Raw genomic sequence first — 19,292 nt, 5'->3', positions numbered from 1 at the left:
GAAGAGGACATGCCCTTGAAATGGTTGTTTCAACAAGACAATGACCCAAAACACACTAGTAAACGGGCAAAGTCTTGGTTCCAAACCAACAAAATTAATGTTATGGAGTGGCCAGCCCAATCTCCAGACCTTAATCCAATTGAGAACTTGTGGGGTGATATCAAAAATGCTGTTTCTGAAGCAAAACCAAGAAATGTGAATGAATTGTGGAATGTTGTTAAAGAATCATGGAGTGGAATAACAGCTGAGAGGTGCCACAAGTTGGTTGACTTCATGCCACACAGATGTCAAGCAGTTTTAAAAAACTGTGGTCATACAACTAAATATTAGTTTAGTGATTCACAGGATTGCTAAATCCCAGAAAAAAAAAATGTTTGTACAAAATAGTTTTGAGTTTGTACAGTCAAAGGTAGACACTGCTATTTTTTTGAACACACCCCTTTCAACTAATTGCCCAATTGCACAGCCTTAAGAGCGTGCATATCATGAATGCTGGGTCTTGTTTGTTTTCTGACAATCTACTGAACCTACTGGTAACTTGTTTGCCACGTAGCAATAAAAAATATACTAAAAACCTTGATTATTCTGGTTAGTCACATTGTACTGCTATTATTTTGAACAATACTGTATGTATATATATATATATATATATATATATATATATATATATATATATATTGCAAATGTTTACATTCATGCAACTGGCAGATGTATTTATCCAAATTCTCAGAGCATTTGAAATATACATTTTGAACAGATCAATATGACTGTCAGAGTTTTTGTTTACATAAAGCTTTTTCGAAATGACCTATACTAGGTATGCTACAGCTGATGAGATCTGCTGGCTGTAGGCGGGGGAGGAGTTAAAAGATGGTCATCAGGCAACGTTGGGCCTGGAGTGCTGATGTCCTGCAGAGTTAAGCTCCAACCCTGAAAAAAAAAACTTACTTGTCTGTGAGCTAAACTATTGTCAGTATTTTCCCAAATATAAGCAATAGGCTATCCAAAAAAAAAATTCCCCAGACTTTTACTCGTATACAATGTGTATTTACTGGATAACCTAATTATAATTTTTGTTGATGTTTATTTTTTCTGATTTGTTTGAATATACAGTATACTGTCCTGCATATATATATATATATAGAGCGGGCCTGACTTACATTTCACTGCTGGTCATATGCTCTCCATATAACCATGTATGTGACAAATAAAAATCTTGAATCTTGAATGAGATATTAGAAAAAAAAAAATAATCCTATTCACGTGTCCTATTCAACTCATTTGTCCCCTGTCTGAGTTCCAGTATAAGCACTTCCTGTTTTCTTCAGTTCATTATCCCGCCTAATCAGTGTATATGTCAGGTTTGCATTCTCCGGTTTTTGTTGTTGTACATTTTGTGGATTATCTAGTAAAGACTGGGGTCCCGTCCACACGGAGATGCATTTCCCTAAATACGCATTAAGTTTGTATTGTATAGCCATTTCGTCCACACGGATCCGGCGTTTTGGGGGAGTGAAACAATGCCATCAGCCCACGTCTCACCCCTAGTCAAACACCGCTACGTCACATAACAGCAACAAAAACATGAACAAACACTGAACAATTGTCGGTAACACTTTAGAATAATGGTCGATTAGTTAATGTTAATTGATTCATTAATTAACATGAACAAACAATAAACAATACATTTATTACTGTATATCTTCATATTTGTTAATGTAAGTTAATGAAAATAGAGTTATTCATTGTTAGGTCATGCTAATTCACAGTGCATTAACTAATGTTAACAAGCACAACTTTTGATTTGAATAATGCATTAGTAAATGTTAAAATTAACATCAACTAAGATTTATAAATGCTGTAGAAGGATTTTTCTTGTTTAGCTCATGTTAACTAAAGTAGTTAACTAACATTAACTAATGGAACCTTATTCTAAAGTGTTACCCAATTGTCTTTATATTAACAAACATTAACACAGATTCATAAATGTATTGTTTCATGTTCGTTTGTAAACTGCGCGCAAGGTTTATGCGCATAGTCCAAGTCTTCTCTGTTTTTAGTGTATCTCTGTGGCAGAATTACAGCGCCACATTCTGGTCTGGCATGTATATTACATCATTTTGTGGCTTCATGTGGACGCAGATATTTCTTCAGACGAGGAAAAAAAAAGATTGTAGTGACATAGCCTCAGTTAGAACCTTATTTGCATTCATTGTGTTTATGTCTGCACATCCAAACTGTGACAATGAATAGATGAATTACTGCCCACCCCTACTGTGAAGTAACAAACTTTTGTTTTGAAATATTTTAATTGCTATCAAATGTAGTTATACATTAGTAAAAAAACTATATATATAGCCCATCCATCGTCATCATTACCTCTCTTGCCTTGCTCTCCAAATCTCAATCCAGAAGCGGTGTTTGCTTGGGTGACTGTGTGCTTATGGGTTATGGGTTTTGATACCCGTTTTGCATTTCAATCAAAAAGGGCACAGTCACCATCAACCCACATAAAGACAGTCCTATAGAGTCAAACACAAAGCCCTGACTATGCACATATGAGGTGCTACATGCACAAACTTTGCTCTGAGGTCATAATTTGTGTTGTTACCCCTCAGCCCATTGCCACATAAATATCTTGGTGTGTAGCTGTGTTTTATGGGACCAGGTTGGGGTGAGCAGAGGAGGCTTCCACAATGCGAACCCACGGTTTATAGTTGGTTTAAAGAACATTGCCAGCAGGTTGGAGGCTTAAGCCTGTTATACTAACCTTCAAGTCTCGATGTACAATGCCATTTAGGTGACAATGATTAACACTCTCTAGAATCTGCTGTATGCAATGACTGTGAGAAAGAGAGACAAAGCGAGGAAGCCAAAGAAGAGTGTTTGAACAGTTCAGCAAGCACAGTCAGAAAATAAATGCAGCTGGTAAACAAACAATGCAACCAGAAAGCAAATTTAGCATGGGCAGGAGCAAATACTGTACTCCAGTGAGCACTAGGCTGTTGAAAATGGTGTTATTTTTGTTATAATTCTAAACAAAGACTAAAGATCAAGACATCAATATTTCACCCAGAAATGAAAATTTTGCCAGTTTTAGCTTAACCTCATAGCGTAGCAACCAGGGATGGGCATTATTTATGATACATGTATTTAAATTATAAAATAGAATTTTCTCATTTGTATTTGATAGAGTTAATGAAAATGGCTTTATATTTTGTATCAAACTTTAGTGTTTCGTATTTATGTAAGTTTAAAATACGGTAATATACTTTGTAAGAAGTCCACATGATGATATCAAAAAAAAGGCAGCATCTGATTGGTGCCTATTCAGTAGTTTGTCCAGACTTTTTTTACTACACTATTAATGTGTATCTTTCCTCTATACTTCTATGTCTCTTGACAGATTCAGTGGTTGGAGTTTGGTTAATACTCATTGACAAGTTCTGCTGCTACTTTCTGATTATGTTTCTGGATTTAAAATCAAAACAATAATTAAATAATTTTAATAATTGCTGAAATGCTAAAATGTTTGTTTTCAACTTCCAAATAGGTGTCCAATGCTTGATAAATATTTGATTGCTGAATATTGTACATTAACTGAAGTTGCTATTCAGAAGGAACATGATTTTGCATACCATTGCTTGCCTGACACATACAGGAATATATTAACTGTTAAACTGTTAAACATTAAACTGCTGGTTATTTGAAAACTAACCTTCAAATGGGAAATCACAGGGATATGTGAATATTTGATCTGGTTGCATACAGTATGTCAGATTTATTGCAGGACTCGAGCAGAGAAAAGCTGTTGCTATCAAGCATGTTTACTTTATCAACTAGTCAAATAGGCAAACTAATGGAAGTTTTGCAAAGAAATTTCATGCACCCTTCATGCAAGGTTTTTTTATTTTATTTTATTTTATTTTATACAGAAATACAGAAGTTTATTTTGATACATGGTGTGGTATGCTGTATTTTGTAGTTTATTTTGAAACACTTAAAATTAAGGTATTTGGTATTTTGTTTTAAAATACATTTTGATGTATCTTTGCCCAACCCTGCTTGCAATCCCTGTTGACTTTCTTTCTTATTCCTTTCTTCTGTGAAATGAAAAGGAGGAATGTGTGTGTGTCTTACACAGTGACAGTTAAAAGTTTGAGAGAACCCTTTGAAAATATGTGGATTTCTGCATTGATTACTCATTAAAAAAATTGGTCATTATGCAAATGAAATTGGGAAGTATGGGTTGCACAGGTACCATGCCCTTTTAAAAAAAGAGCATGCAAAGTCTTTTCACTGACAAATATGTTCTTCTCAGGAAGATGCTCACTTGCCGACAGGTTTTGTGGAATCACCAACAAATGCCCGAAATTGGAGGCAAATCGGTGCTTGTTCACACAAGTGTCAATGATTAATGAATTATCAAAAGATGCGATCTGAGGGAATCGACGACACGTCGCAGACGCCCACAAAATATTTGACATGGTAAATATCTGCAGCTGTCGCTGATTCAAAATCGTGCTGTGTGCAATGTTTTCCGACTGAAAACGGTGATGACCTACAGCCAATGAGAGACCAAGATACAGGACAGAGGGAAGTTCGGGGAGGACTTATAGACCAGAATATCAGTATTTTAACAGATATATGAACAATTATATCATACAGAAACATGCACAAACATTTGCTTGACCAGCCACAACTCTCTTTACAGAACACCCAATCCCTGTTCCCTGCATCTCCCTCCTGCATAATCTGTTTTTCTTTTTCTCCTTGTAGCTGGTGATCAGCTCACAGACAATTTGCAGGCTATATATATTTGTATTAAATTCCGGTCTCGCTTGTGAACTCCAGTCTGATGCACGTGGGTTCTCCTGTTATTTTCTTGTGAAACTTGTAGTTTGCGGACCAGACAGAGCTGTCTGTGATTCTTCCTATTGTGAAGTCATGCAGTGTGAAACCCCCATCGCCGATCCATCGTGCAGAGTGAACACAGCAGCAACTGAATGCTACCCCAGATAGTCACGCAGTGTGAAAACAACGGCGATCCAACGGGTTTGAAAATTGTGCAGTGCATATAAAGCATTGCTAAAGGTGAGTATTGAATACACGGTAAGATACTGTGTCTACAAACATGGTACATTTTAGACTATTGTTACTCTCCCTGCAAAGATCACTTTAAGAGCACAACGGACAATTCTGAAAGAACCACAGCATAACAAGAAAAGACCTCCAGAAAACTCTGGAAGTCATGACACATGTCCCACTGTAAGAGAAAAAAAGCACTGAACAAAAATGTTGTTCAGTACAACACAGTGGAAACCACTGCTGCCAAAAATACATGTGTTGTTTTCCCAAGAACAACTGGATGTTCCATTGTGCTTCTGGGAAAATGTTCTGTGGACAATTGAGAAAAATGTTATTATTCAAAGGAAAAATGGCACTGCTCATCCACACCAAAACCTCAACTCAACTGGCAAGAATGGCTGTAGGAACATCATGATTTAGTGCTGCTTTACTGCCTCAAGGCCTGTACTGTACACAATTACTATGTATTACTCCATATAATGTGAAAGGTACTACTTTTTGTGTTATTAGTTTTATTAGATTCTGTTTGTCTATAATTCTGAGTTAAATTAAACAGCCCAAAAATCCAGATATTTTCAAAGTATTTAAAACTTATTCATGTTACTGTATGATCTCACATGAATGGCTGAGAAGAATGGAGGAGTAAATAACCACCTTGGTGGTTGTATTTTTTCAGATAAAGTAGGATATTGAGTCATCTGGACTACATTTATGATACTTTTATGATGCATTTATGTCCTTTGTGCAGACTGAATGCTTTAGTCTTTGTTCATTGTAATTTCAAAGAAAAGAACACAGAAAAAGTATTAGTTTCTCATTCTGCATTACATAGAAGAGTCAAATGGGGTTGGAACGATGTATGGGTGTTAAAGGATGACAATTTTCATTTCTGGGTGAACTATTCTTTTAAAAATAATAACAAAGATATCACAGAAGCACACAAAAAGACAACCTAAACAACCCAAATTAAGATAACACTCTCAGCAATTAAGCAGCATAGAAAGAAAAGAATGTGAATTAAGCAAAACAACAACAACAACCTACAGACAGACATTGCAAGTATAAATACATTGGAAAACATATTTTTTTTTATGATACATGAGCAATTGTAAAAAAATTTGCTCATTCACTGGTTCTATGGTAAGGTTACAGATATGATTGCCCCCATAACTGACTGAAAAAAAACAACCATATTAATCTCTTACCACAGAAAATAGTTTGTATTTATGGTCAGTTTGTAAAAATAAGCTAAAAACGTGTTTACAATAATGCACTTACAATGGAGGTCTATAGGGCAAGGTTTTCTGGAGTGTTTAAAAGCATGCATTTAATTATATGAATAATAATATAATTTAATAATATAAATTGTATACTGTTGTTGTTCTCTTGTTGACCTGGTTACTTCTATTGTTCTCATTTGTAAGTCGCTTTGGATAAAAGCGTCTGCTTAATGATTAAATGTAAAATGTAAAATGTAAATTTAAATTAATAATATAATTCATAAATTAAACCCTTTTGCTCTATGTGTTTGAGCTGTAGGTCTCTAAACTTTTTTTTTCTTCGGCATTTTACTTTGCTAGACAGAATAATTTTTCAACATGTTACTGATCTAATGTCATTTTCACAGCAACTCAATGCTGTATTAAGAAAGATGCATTTGCAGTATATTTAACAGGGTTAGAAATTGGTTATAAACAGAGAGCAGCCAAAACTGTGAATTGTAATGCAGCCCATACTCAACATAGGCTCAACATAACACTACATACAAGTAAAAAAAAAAGAACATTCAGAATTGTCAACATAAACAATAAACAAAACTTTGCAAAGAAGCAGTGCAAGGCTGGGCTATAAAATAAGTCTAATAAAGTGAGGGGATGAGATTCAGGTGTGAAGTAAACCCATAAATTAGTATTCTGGTGATGGCTCCCTCATTTGGTGGGAGGAGGGAATGGCAGGTGTAGAAGCAGTTATACTGTAATGATGAAGTGCCTTGCCCCATAAACTTTCACTGTAAGTCCATTATTGTTGAAAAAATACCACAAAATTATTTTCTCTGATGACTGACAGACTTGTCTATAGAGCTTCATATATTATAGGCCTATATGATATGCTTTATATTATAGTTTAGTGTGTTGTCTATTTAAGCTAATTGAGATGTTTAATTCATGCATTCTAATGAGTGGGTTTTAAAGGGGTTTACATTTGGATACAAGCACTAACCTGGCATCGGCCTCACTGTAGTACTCTCTGGCAACAATATCTTCAAACAGCTCCCCTCCTGTGACTCTAAAAAAAAAGTTCACATTCAGAGTTAACACATCAAACAGTCTAATTGCAGCACCTTTAATAAACAGGAAGGTCTGATTTACATGTTCTTCTTGTTATGACATTATGAATGATGAGAATGCAAGAGTGTATTAAGTATACATCTCTTGTCTTTACACACACACACACACACACACAGAGAGAGAGAGAGAGAGAGAGAGAGAGAGAGATAATAGAATTTTAAAAATCAATCAATCAATAAATAACATAAATAAAACTCTAACCTACAAGGGTGTCTCTACACTGGACACAAATAACTTGTGGCAAATTCTATCAAAACTGAGCATCACCCTGCCGTCCTCACTCTGAAGGGCAAAGCACTTAAAGTGAGTACTCTAAAGGGTAATTTATACTTACATGAACACATATGTCATTGCCACTTTCTTTTGAATTAGAATGTTACCTTGACAACACAGCAGCAAAATGTATTATAGCAGTTCAGAATGCTATAGCAAACATTGTTTTCAGATTTATTAATTCATTATTTAAAAATCCGCTAGTATCTTAAATAATTTACTTCTGACCGATTTGCATGGAGAAAGCCGCTTTCGTCTAAGCGCCAAATAATTGTTGTTCAAGACAAATAATTGTCGTCCATTGAATGATGAGTGTTGGTCATCAGGGTTCATCTTTGCCAAACAAATTCAATCACACATTTTAATCACAAAGCTGGCCAGTGTTATTGACCCAGTTAAAGATGAACGGCCTAGTTGCACCACAAAAAGTGAATCTGCAGCCACTTTACATAACTATTTGAGAAAATTCAACATAATAGACATCTGGCTGTGTTTAAACCCATCAGCTTGAGAATATTTGTTTTACTCATCAGTACACAAGTCCTATTATAGAATTTTACTTTTTATTATACATTCTAGTTTGTTAAAAACTAGAGTCTGTGATTACATAAAAGAAAAGAAAATATTGGATACTTTTTGTTTGAAAACGATATGGCAATGTGACAGATTACCGGTATCAAGGTATAAACCTTGGGAGAAACCAGGCTCAGTTGGGGGGCCAGTTCTCCTCTGACCAGACGAAACCAGCAGTTCAATTCCAGGCTGCCGCAAAGTCAGATTGTGCAGAAGAATCATCTGTTTCTTGTGGACTTGTCCCGGCGGTCATCTGAGACAAGGTCTTTACAGGGGATCTGTAGGCAAAGATGTCACAGAGGAAGAAGGACTCTATTGGAGGGAGAGCCCCCACGTGAGTACCAAGACCCAGTCGCCACCAAATCACATAGGACAGAGGCAAAAGCAGAGACAAAGAAATCAACTAGAAGAGGAAAGCTCAAATGACCAAAATCAAGCGAGATCAGAGGCATGGCAAACATTGAGTGAAAAGGAGATTGACCAGTTAGTGTGAAGGCACCAACAACTATGAAAGAACTGCAGGAAGGCAACAGTGGAAGAGAAAGAGGGTCTGAAAGCTTTGTGGTAGGAGGACAGGCAAAGACTGTCCAGGCTTCAAAGGGCTGAACGTATCTGCAAGTGCAGCAAATGGAATCAGAAAGAACGAGTGAGCTTCTTCAAAGATCCCTTTAAACATGCCAGACAGCTGCTGGAGGAGAAAAAGAGTGGGAGGCTCGAAACCACCAGGGAGTAACTTGAACAGCTTCTTCTCTGTACTTGGTGCTACCACCTACCTGCTTTAAAATGGCTACATCGACATCAACTGCCAGAAGGCAGGAGTCCCAGGCTTCTCAGGGTGCGTAGATCATGCTACAATGATCTGGGACCAGATCCAGAAGGCCAAGTGGGAAAAGACAAACCTGCACGTCTCACACCAGTTTATAAACAAGGTCATGGAGTTCTTCTATATGCCGTCCTGCATAAAGAACATGGTGGCATCCTACTTCAATGACCTGCAGATGTTGCCTAACTGCTGCCACCCGGTGGTGAAATCTTGGAGAGCAAAGCTTAGAAGTAGGAATTGCAATGGGTTGTGCTATTTCTCCCATCCTGTTCATGGTAGCCTTTGAGGTAATCCTCATCGGAGCAAGACAGATGGTTGGAGGGATTAAGTTACCATCTGGGCAGAGATTACCCCCATTGAGGACGTAGATGGACAACATCAACAGCCTCCTTCAGACAGCAACATGCACATCAAGACTGCTGAAAAGAATGGACAAGTTGATGTCATGGGCACGAATAAAGATCAAGCAATCTTAATCATGGAGCCTGTCTCTCAGAAGAGGAGTCAGAATTGACAGCACCTCTTTCGTTGTGGGGGGAGAGAAAAATCGCTCTCCTCTCCGAGCAACCCTTTAAAAGCCTGTGAAGACAGTACACAGTAGCGCATACAGACTAAAACATGGGGAGAACTGTGATGAAACAGCTCTCAGAAGGCATAGCAAAGATCGACAAAAGCCAACTCCCAGGGAAGTGTAAGGTCTGGTGCTTCCAATTTACACTGTACAGGAGGGTGATTTGGCCACTGAAAATGAGTGAGATCCCCTCATCCACAGCAAGTAAGATGGATGGAAAAGAAAGCGCATTCATCCAAAATTGGTTGGGGCTACCATCGTGCCTCTCTGAAATGGGCCTCTTCATAAGGAACATCTTCTAGGTACTGTTTCAATCCATCAGTTTGGGCTACAAGCAGAAAAAGACTAGGCTTGTTCCTGAGTTGAGAGAGTTCGTTGACCATGTTCTAAGCAATGCAATCCTCAAGGTTCTTTGGAATGCCCAAACTGAGGTTGACCAAGCCGTCAGTCGTTTACAACATTAAGAAATTGTCGGCAGAGTTCAGAAAGTTAGAGCAGGGCTAGGGTGGGGAGAATCGACACCGTTCTGGTCCAAGGCCAATCACAAAGAGAGGAATGTGATGGTGGTGGTGGAGGTGACAAGAATGGAGGAGGAGCGCTACAGGATCAAGGCCGTGTCGCAGGGCCGGCAAGGAAGCTGGACAACCTGGGAGGGAGTTGTCAAACGAAACATCACCTGGTCAGATCCCGCAGGCAAGGCTCAGCTTCCTCATCTGCCTATGACACACTTCCTTGATCAAAAGAAACTTCACCATTGGTTCGGGAGTGAGGAAGGCTGCACACTCTGCAATACCCCTAATGCAAGCTGACAGCACATCTCGTCATGCTGTAAGATTGCACTCTCCCAGGGATGCTACAAATGGAGCAACGACCTGGTCCTGAGAAAGCCAGCCGAGGTGCTAGAGGGGCAGTGACAGGGCAGCAAAGGAGTAAAACCAGCAGAGAACCACAACCACATCAGCTTTGTTTATGAAGATTGGGGGAGAAGAAACATCAGACCCAAGAGAAGCACCTAGGCCGTTTTCCCCTGACCAGTAGTGGAATATGAAAGTCGCCCTTGACAACCAACTGATTCATCTATCCGCCCTGATATAGTGGTGTGGTCTTCCAAGGTAAAATACATGTTGCTCATTGAACTCACAATACCCCTAGGAGACATCCCAGGATTAAAAAAGCGAAATGGTGAATTGTGGTTCCTGGCTGATGACCCTGCAGCTAACTGTGGGCACCGGAGAAGGTGCAACCGGCAGTAAAGCCTAGCAGGTGTTCCATCTACCTGCACATTTCATTGATGCTTTATCTACAGATTTTTTCTGGTATTTATAAATTAGAGATTTTACTAGGAAAAATTGCACTGGTTTTGAAGCATGGCTATACATCAAACTCAGTAAATTATATGTAATCACATTTTTATCTTTTATGTTTTAAAGGGACAATAAGTAACTTTTTAGGTATTTTATTATCTAAAATCAATATTTTTATTCATAAATATGCCCTCAATGGTGTATGTAAATAACCATTAGTATATTTTGTTATAGAAAAGTCTTTTATTTTGAAATTTATATAGTGAAATGGTTGACTTCCGGTTTTAAGTTACACGCATTCCCTCTTCCTTTGGGAAGCGCGCGCACCCTGGTTAGCGCAGTTTCAGTATACAGCTTGTTAGCCCAAATACGGTAGTAACTTCAACACGGAGCAGTGATGAACATTAAATTCATATTTGCAGCCCCTCCAAAGAGGCAAAAGGTATTTAAATAATATGAGATATGATCATTTTGCTTGATAATGTGTTCGTTTTTGCATCAATGTAAGACAGCAGTATGTAAACAATGTTAGCTAATCGGTCACATGTTTTGTATGCATTTCAGCTCTTACGTTGGTGATATGGTGTATGGTTTATAGTTCAAAAAGAAGGATTAAACATCATAAAACCATCAGTAAAAGTCTCATTCTTCTACGGGGGGCCTGCCACAGTAAGAGCTTCTCCTCAGCGAGCTACATCGAACGGCACGTGCTACGTAAAGAACAACGGTAATTGCACAGTCAGTAAGCTACAACGACACGGAAAATGGACGGTATCGAAGAGCAAACACGTAAGCTACAAACTGAAATCAATGAAATGAGAGTTTTATTACATCAAGGAGATGTAGAGAGCATGTCAAGACAGGAATTGAAGGAAGATATTGAACGTAAAGAAAAACATTTAGCCGAACTTCTTAAAATGGAGGCTGCGACCGAGTTATCGTTACCCAGGCGTTCAGAGCGGCCTAGTGTGCTAACGGAGAAAATGCTAGCCTACCAAAAAGACGAAATGATGAAAAAGGACAGAAAGTTGATGAGTCTCTACGAACAATGGAAAGGGCTAATCAGAACATCCAGAGAAAGCTTAAAAACTGACTTATCAGAGCACGAGTTGTGTGTAATGGCCGATGATATTGAAAAGGGTTTGAATGACATGATGAAGGTGTACAGTGAAATAAGGGAGCGTACTATGCCATCCTCTGAAACAAGACGCAAAATGGACTCTTGTGAAGCAGTAACTAAGGACATTATGAAAATACTTAATGAACGTATAACAGCAATAGACGGTGATTTCGATGTAAGTAGAGAAAGGCAGCGCCTTCATCAGCTACTGTCACATCAGTATGCCCACTCCATCTACGGCACCGCTTCTCAGTCTAGCGTCAGTAAGCAGTCTGACACTTCAAGCATCGCAGTCAAAAGGATTGATGCAGCGGCGGAGTTAGCTGTAAAGGAAGCAGAATATAAGATTGTGCAGGAGGAAATTAAACAAAGGAAAAAAATGAAAGATATAGAATCCGAACTTGAGCGTTTAAAGGCAGAAAAGGAAATGCAAGCTGCTCGCGCAAAACTTGAGATCTACGACAGAGAAATGAACATGGACGTGGACAGTCAGCAAATACAACCAAACAATATTCCTTTCTCTGTTGACCACCAATCTGTTCATGAAGCGCCAGCTCCCTCTAGTGGCTTACCTCCGTTAATGCCACAAAACAATGTGTCTATCCATATGTCAAGTCACACGGTGAACAACCCAAACCCTCAAATTGTAACTCAAACGCCTCTCACAGACATTTCTCAGTTGGCCCAAGCAATTCAAAACAGTATAGCTATAAACAGAATCCCAGTGCCAATGCTTACAGTGTTCAGCGGAGATCCAATTAACTACATTGAATGGAAGGCTTCATTCTCTTCACTTGTCGACTGCAAAGACATCTCACCTGCTGATAAGCTGCACTTGCTTAAAAGGTATGTCACAGGCCCAGCTAAAAATTGTCTTGAGGGCACATTCTTTCGCAGCGATGAAGAGGCATACAAGGACGCATGGCAAAAACTTGACCAACGTTATGGACCGCCCTTTATCGTCCAGAGAGCTTTCAGAGACAAACTGTCAAAATGGCCTAAAATAAGCTCGAAAGACGCTGAAGGATTAAGAACATTTTCAGACTTTTTAAATGCATGTCTCCAAGCCACACCATACGTAAAAGGCCTAGAAATACTAAGTGACTGTGAGGAAAATCAAAAGTTACTACAGAAAGTTCCTGACTGGCTGGCAGCCCGCTGGAATCGACATGTCACAGTTACACTTATGGACGGCAAGGATTTTCCCTCTTTTAAAGACTTTGCACAATTTGTGGCAGTCGAAGCGGAGATCGCATGCAACCCGATCACTTCGTCATATGCTCTACACTCATGCAACGCATCTAACGAGAAAAGGTCCACAAAAGACTCAAAACCAAACAGATCCACACAAGTCTTCACAACGCAAGCCACGGTACAAAACAACAAGGCAAGGACAAGTTATACAAAGGTAAAGGTACCCTGCATGTTTTGCAAAGATGAAACCCATCAGCTGTCAAAATGCTCTAACTTTTTAGATCATCCCTTAGAAGAGAAACGCACATATGTTAAGGACAATAAACTGTGCTATGGATGCTTAAAGGTGGGTCATAATGTCAAAGATTGTCGCCATCGTCACACTTGTGACATTTGCGAAGGAAGGCATCCCACTTGTCTGCACAATGACAATTACAAGGCATATGAAAGGTCTCAAAGCTATGGAAACACCACTCCAAGCACTCCAAATGAGACTGCGGCAGTCACAGCTCTCAACATATCTAAGGTGGGTCAGTCAAGTAGCACATCCATGATTGTTCCTGTGTGGGTGTCTACGGTTCAGAGCCCGTCCAAAGAGCAATTAGTTTACGCACTACTAGACACACAGAGTGACAGCACATTTGTCTGTGAAGAATTAAGCAAACAGCTACGAGCGGACACGCACCCCGTAAAGTTAAAGCTAACTACCATGCTGGGTGTTCACTCTATTGTTAAGAGTCACAGAGTAACTGGAATGCGTGTGAGGGGTTATGACTCAGACATTTGCATCGACCTACCCCCCTCATATACCAAAGATTTTATCCCAGTTAACTATGACAACATACCCACTAGTGACACAGCAAAGCAATGGCCCCACCTGACAGAAATTGCTGATAAGATACCACCTCTTCTGAGTTGTGATGTTGGACTCCTTATAGGATTTAACTGTCCCAGAACTTTAGCTCCAAGACAAGTTCTACTAGGAGAAGGTGAGGAGCCATATGCTATCCGCACGGACCTAGGGTGGAGTATCGTTGGAGGCTCCGCACCAGAGCTCAATGAAACTCAGTTAAGTTTGTGTCATCGAATCACAATAAAGGAATTACCCATTGTAACTCCCATGGACGTGATTAATGTGCTAGAGTCAGATTTTAAGGACACAACGGCAAGTGACAACACAGTCTCACAAGAGGATCTCATCTTTTTGGACAAACTCAAGGGAGGAATAAGGAAAAACGAACAAGGACACTATGAGATGCCTCTTCCTTTCAGACAAAGGCCACACTTGCCCAACAACCGAAAGCTTGCTGAAATCCGACTCGAACACTTAAAGCGAAAGTTCAACAAAGATGAAAGTTATAAAAGAGACTATATAGCTTACATGAAAGACATGACCGAAAGGAATGATGTCGAAGAAGTACACAATGAAGGAAAACAAGGTGAGCGATGGTACATTCCCCATCACGGGATTTATCACCCCAAAAAGCCCAATAAACTACGTGTTGTGTTCGATTGTTCAGCCAAACACAATGGTACAAGTCTAAATGATTATCTTCTCCAAGGGCCAGACCTGATTAACAATCTAACCGGCATCCTCCTTCGGTTCAGACAACATCCTGTTGCTTTAATGTGCGATATAGAGAAGATGTTTCACCAGTTTCACGTTCAGAGTTGCGACAGAGATTACCTGAGTTTTCTGTGGTGGAAAAACGGCAACACAGAGACTCAGCCACAGGTATACAGGATGAAGGTACATCTTTTCGGTGCGACATCATCTCCAGGGTGCGCAAATTATGGTTTAAGGTATTTGGCTAAAGAACACTGTCACACACACCCTGCAGGATCTGAGTTCATGGAAAGGGACTTTTATGTGGACGATGGAGTCACAAGCACAGATACAGTTGAAAAGGCAATACAGCTCGCACAAGAGGCCACAGAGATATGCAAGCAAGGAGGGCTCCGTCTACACAAATTTATCTCAAACAGCCCTGCTGTTCTACAAAGCATCCCACCATCTGAACGTGCAATAGAGATAAAAATAAAGGACTTGACATTCAAAGACATGCCACAAGAAAGGGCCTTAGGCATCAAATGGAACGTTGAAAGAGACTGTTTCAGATTTGATAACACTTTAAAGGACCAACCAGCAACACGTCGAGGTATTTTATCTACTGTTGCATCCATCTACGACCCCCTTGGCTTCCTGGCGCCATTCGTGCTTCATGGAAAAAGGATCTTGCAGGAAATGTGTCATCAAGGTATCAACTGGGACGACTCTCTGCCAGAAGCACTGAGGCCAAGGTGGGAGAGCTGGCAACGTGACTTTGCCAACTTAGACAAGGTAAACATAACTCGCTGTTACTTTCCTGCTAGTTTCGGAGAACTTAAAGAAATAGAGTTGCACCACTTTTCTGATGCGAGTACGAGTGGTTATGGACAATGCACCTATTTAAGAGCCAAAAACGTTAAAGAGGAGATCCACTGTTCATTAGTAATAGCCAAAGCCCGTGTTTCTCCTACCAAGCTAACTACAATCCCCAGACTCGAGCTAACTGCAGCTGTAGTTTCAGTCTCAGTTAGTAACATGTTGAGAGATGAACTCTGCTATGCTCAAATCAAAGAGTATTTCTGGACTGATTCAAGAGTAGTTTTGGGATATGTAAACAATGAGGTACGGCGTTTCCACACTTTTGTAGCGAATAGGGTCCAAAAGATTCGCCAAAGTACAAACCCTCAGCAATGGTTTTACGTGCCATCTGAAGAGAATCCAGCCGATAGTGCATCTAGGGGTAAATCCGTCACTGAGCTTCTCTCGTCTAACTGGTTCACAGGCCCCTCCTTTCTCTGGGAGAGAGACCTGCCCACACCACAAAGTTTAGAGCTAGAATTGTCTCTTGGTGATCCAGAAGTCAGAAAAACACAGGCAATGTTAACCAATGTTACAGAGACATTCAGCCTTGCAGAACGTTTGTCCAAGTTCTCGTCATGGTCCAAAGCAGTCAAAGCTGTAGCACGTCTCATAAGAAGGGCCAAGAAAGTTAAATCAGATGCGCCGGCTACAGTGAGTGAACAAGAAAGTGCAGTACATGTCATCATTCAGGATGTACAAAAACACACGTATGGAAAGGAGATAAAGCTATTAAACAAAGGCAATCAGCTCCCACACCACAACAAACTGTTCCACTTAGACATTTTCAGGGACACGGATGGTCTCATCAAGGTCGGAGGGAGACTTTCATCTAGCAAAGACTCTTTCAAACACCCTATCGTGATTCCAAAAGAACATCACGTGACTAAACTCATAATAGCTCACTGTCACGACAAAGTAAAACACCAAGGAAAAGGCTTCACCACAAACGAAATCAGATCCAGCGGCTACTGGATCCCCGGGATGAGCAGAACCGTTGCTTCTTTCATCCGCCAGTGTATCATTTGTCGTAGACTTCGCAAGGCTCCGGAGGGTCAGAGAATGAGCGACCTGCCAGCAGAACGCTTGGAGCCCTCTCCACCCTTCACATATTGCGGTATGGACTGTTTCGGCCCTTTTGTAACTACAGAAGGCCGAAAACAACATAAAAGGTATGGACTTTTGTTCACTTGTTTTTGCTCTCGCGCCATTCACATCGAGCTGTTAGAAGACCTATCCACTGACACATTCATTAATGCACTAAGGTGTTTCATTTCTATCAGAGGTGAAATTCGACAAATCCAGTGTGATCAGGGAACAAACTTTGTTGGCGCAAAGAATGAGTTTAAAACTGCCCTAAGTGAACTGGACACTCAAAGACTGAGTACTTATCTGTCCCAAAAGCAGTGCGACTTTGTGATGAACGCACCTCACTCCAGTCACGCAGGTGGAGCGTGGGAACGCCAGATAAGGACTGTCAGAAGTGTTTTGAATACTACTCTGTCACTTGCACATGGTAGATTAAATGATGCTTCACTAAGGACTTTATTTTATGAAGCTATGGCCATAGTAAACAGTCGCCCACTGACTGTAGACAATCTTAACAGCCCTGACAGCTTGGAGCCGCTTACCCCTAACCATCTGCTCCACATGAAATCCAGCACAACACTGCCCCCACCTGGTGTCTTCTCAAAAGAGGACCTCTATGGAGCAAAGAGATGGCCGTCGTGTGCAGTTTTTGACTGAGCAGTTCTGGTGCAGATGGAGGCGTGAGTATCTGCAAAACATTATTGCCAGACAGCGCTGGCACTCACCAAAAAGAAATCTAAGAGAAGGTGACATTGTGTTGGACATTGACGAACTGTCACCCAGAGGTGAATGGAGACTCGCCAGAGTCCTGGAGACCATTAGCAGCAAGGACGGACTCGTGCGAAGAGTGAAAATCTCCTTTGGAGACAGGAGACTGAACAACAAAGGTCAACGCAGTAATAAGCTCACTAGTGTAGAGCGTCCTGTGCAAAAGCTAATTCTGATATTAGAATGTTCATGAGATACGAGAAATGGTTATTCCTGTTGAAAATTCTTCGTTGTTGTTATCTTGATATAACAAATCATTCATAATTTTGGTGGGAGTGTAAATAACCATTAGTATATTTTGTTATAGAAAAGTCTTTTATTTTGAAATTTATATAGTGAAATGGTTGACTTCCGGTTTTAAGTTACACGCATTCCCTCTTCCTTTGGGAAGCGCGCGCACCCTGGTTAGCGCAGTTTCAGTATACAGCTTGTTAGCCCAAATACGGTAGTAACTTCAACACGGAGCAGTGATGAACATTAAATTCATATTTGCAGCCCCTCCAAAGAGGCAAAAGGTATTTAAATAATATGAGATATGATCATTTTGCTTGATAATGTGTTCGTTTTTGCATCAATGTAAGACAGCAGTATGTAAACAATGTTAGCTAATCGGTCACATGTTTTGTATGCATTTCAGCTCTTACGTTGGTGATATGGTGTATGGTTTATAGTTCAAAAAGAAGGATTAAACATCATAAAACCATCAGTAAAAGTCTCATTCTTCTACGGGGGGCCTGCCACAGTGTACAAATACCTATGCCAATGTTTAAACTAATCCTTGTAAATGAAGAATTTATTATCTTTATATACATGGGACGGGTAGGTTGACGGAGGCTTCCATGTAGTTCCGCCATCTTGCAAAACTATAATAGCAGAGAGGGACAAAAAGTACTAAGCCAACGCATTTCCACAGCGCGTTTTCGGTCAGAGCCAGAAACGCAGGTGCAGAGCAGTGAGAGGCGCTTGAAACTGCACCGGCAAGTTTAAAAGTCTGGATTGCATTCTTATTATGGACCATACATATGCCGCGCCACAGGAGAAGAAAACATCGTCGCCAAAACAGTCAAAAATAGAACGTAAAAGGAAACGTGACCGTAGATTACAGAAAACAAGAGTTAATGTCGGGGAAGCTTTTTCTAGGTGGAAAGAGCTAATGCTTGATAAAGATTTCAAAAGAGACGCTGAAGTGGCCAGTTTTCTTCTCGACAGGTAAGTCAGTGTTACAGTCTATATTATAATATTTTTTTTATATCTAACAATGCATATAATTCAGAAAATATAACGAATAAATTAGACATAACTACTAATTACAATATTTCATGTTTTCCACAGTCAGTAATTCATACTGTAACATTCGTTTGTTAGTTGTCATGTTGCAGTTTGTTTGAAATAACACACCTGTTCACCTGAAGGAAAACTCGACGAAGTGCTATTAGAATACATCCTGTCAAAGCTTTTTAGTACATATTGCCTACCGTAGATGCAACGCGCATTTGAAAAAGCGAGGCGCTGGAGAGCAAAATTAGTTTGAATGCAAAATACAATTTCACCACTAGATGGGAGTAATTCCTACTCAGTGTCCCTTTAATACAGTATAATGTAAACGTAAACACTGATCATATTAGGTAAGAATGGGAAAAGGAACTCTGTATAAAATTGTCTGATGAGTCATGGGAAAGAGTGTCTTAATAAATTCATGAATGCTCTTTTACCACAAGGCATAGTGTGATTCAA

General features: G+C 39.8%; 2 protein-coding genes across 10 annotated transcripts in view; one reads left to right on the top strand and one right to left on the bottom strand.

Moving 5' to 3' along the window:
• camk2d1 (calcium/calmodulin-dependent protein kinase (CaM kinase) II delta 1) overlaps positions 1–19,292 on the bottom strand; it is a 104,147-nt gene that overhangs the window by 40,365 nt on the left and 44,490 nt on the right. For all 9 annotated transcript variants that reach the window (XM_052560208.1, XM_052560207.1, XM_052560209.1 and 6 more), the window contains exon 5: positions 7,309–7,374. In XM_052560208.1, the coding sequence (XP_052416168.1) occupies positions 7,309–7,374 (66 nt within the window). The remainder of the gene's footprint in view (positions 1–7,308; positions 7,375–19,292) is intronic.
• LOC127961191 (uncharacterized) lies at positions 11,293–18,296 on the top strand. The gene is made up of 3 exons (XM_052560193.1): positions 11,293–11,422; positions 11,545–18,073; positions 18,196–18,296. Exon 2 carries the CDS (start codon positions 11,745–11,747, stop codon positions 17,445–17,447), a length of 5,703 nt encoding a protein of 1,900 aa, XP_052416153.1. The 5' UTR covers positions 11,293–11,422; positions 11,545–11,744; the 3' UTR covers positions 17,448–18,073; positions 18,196–18,296.

This window comes from Carassius gibelio, chromosome B7 (genome assembly GCF_023724105.1).
Source record: "Carassius gibelio isolate Cgi1373 ecotype wild population from Czech Republic chromosome B7, carGib1.2-hapl.c, whole genome shotgun sequence".
Lineage (NCBI taxonomy): Eukaryota > Metazoa > Chordata > Actinopteri > Cypriniformes > Cyprinidae > Carassius > Carassius gibelio.
Note: the sequence above shows the minus strand (reverse complement) of the source record. Positions and strands in the feature narration are given on the sequence as shown.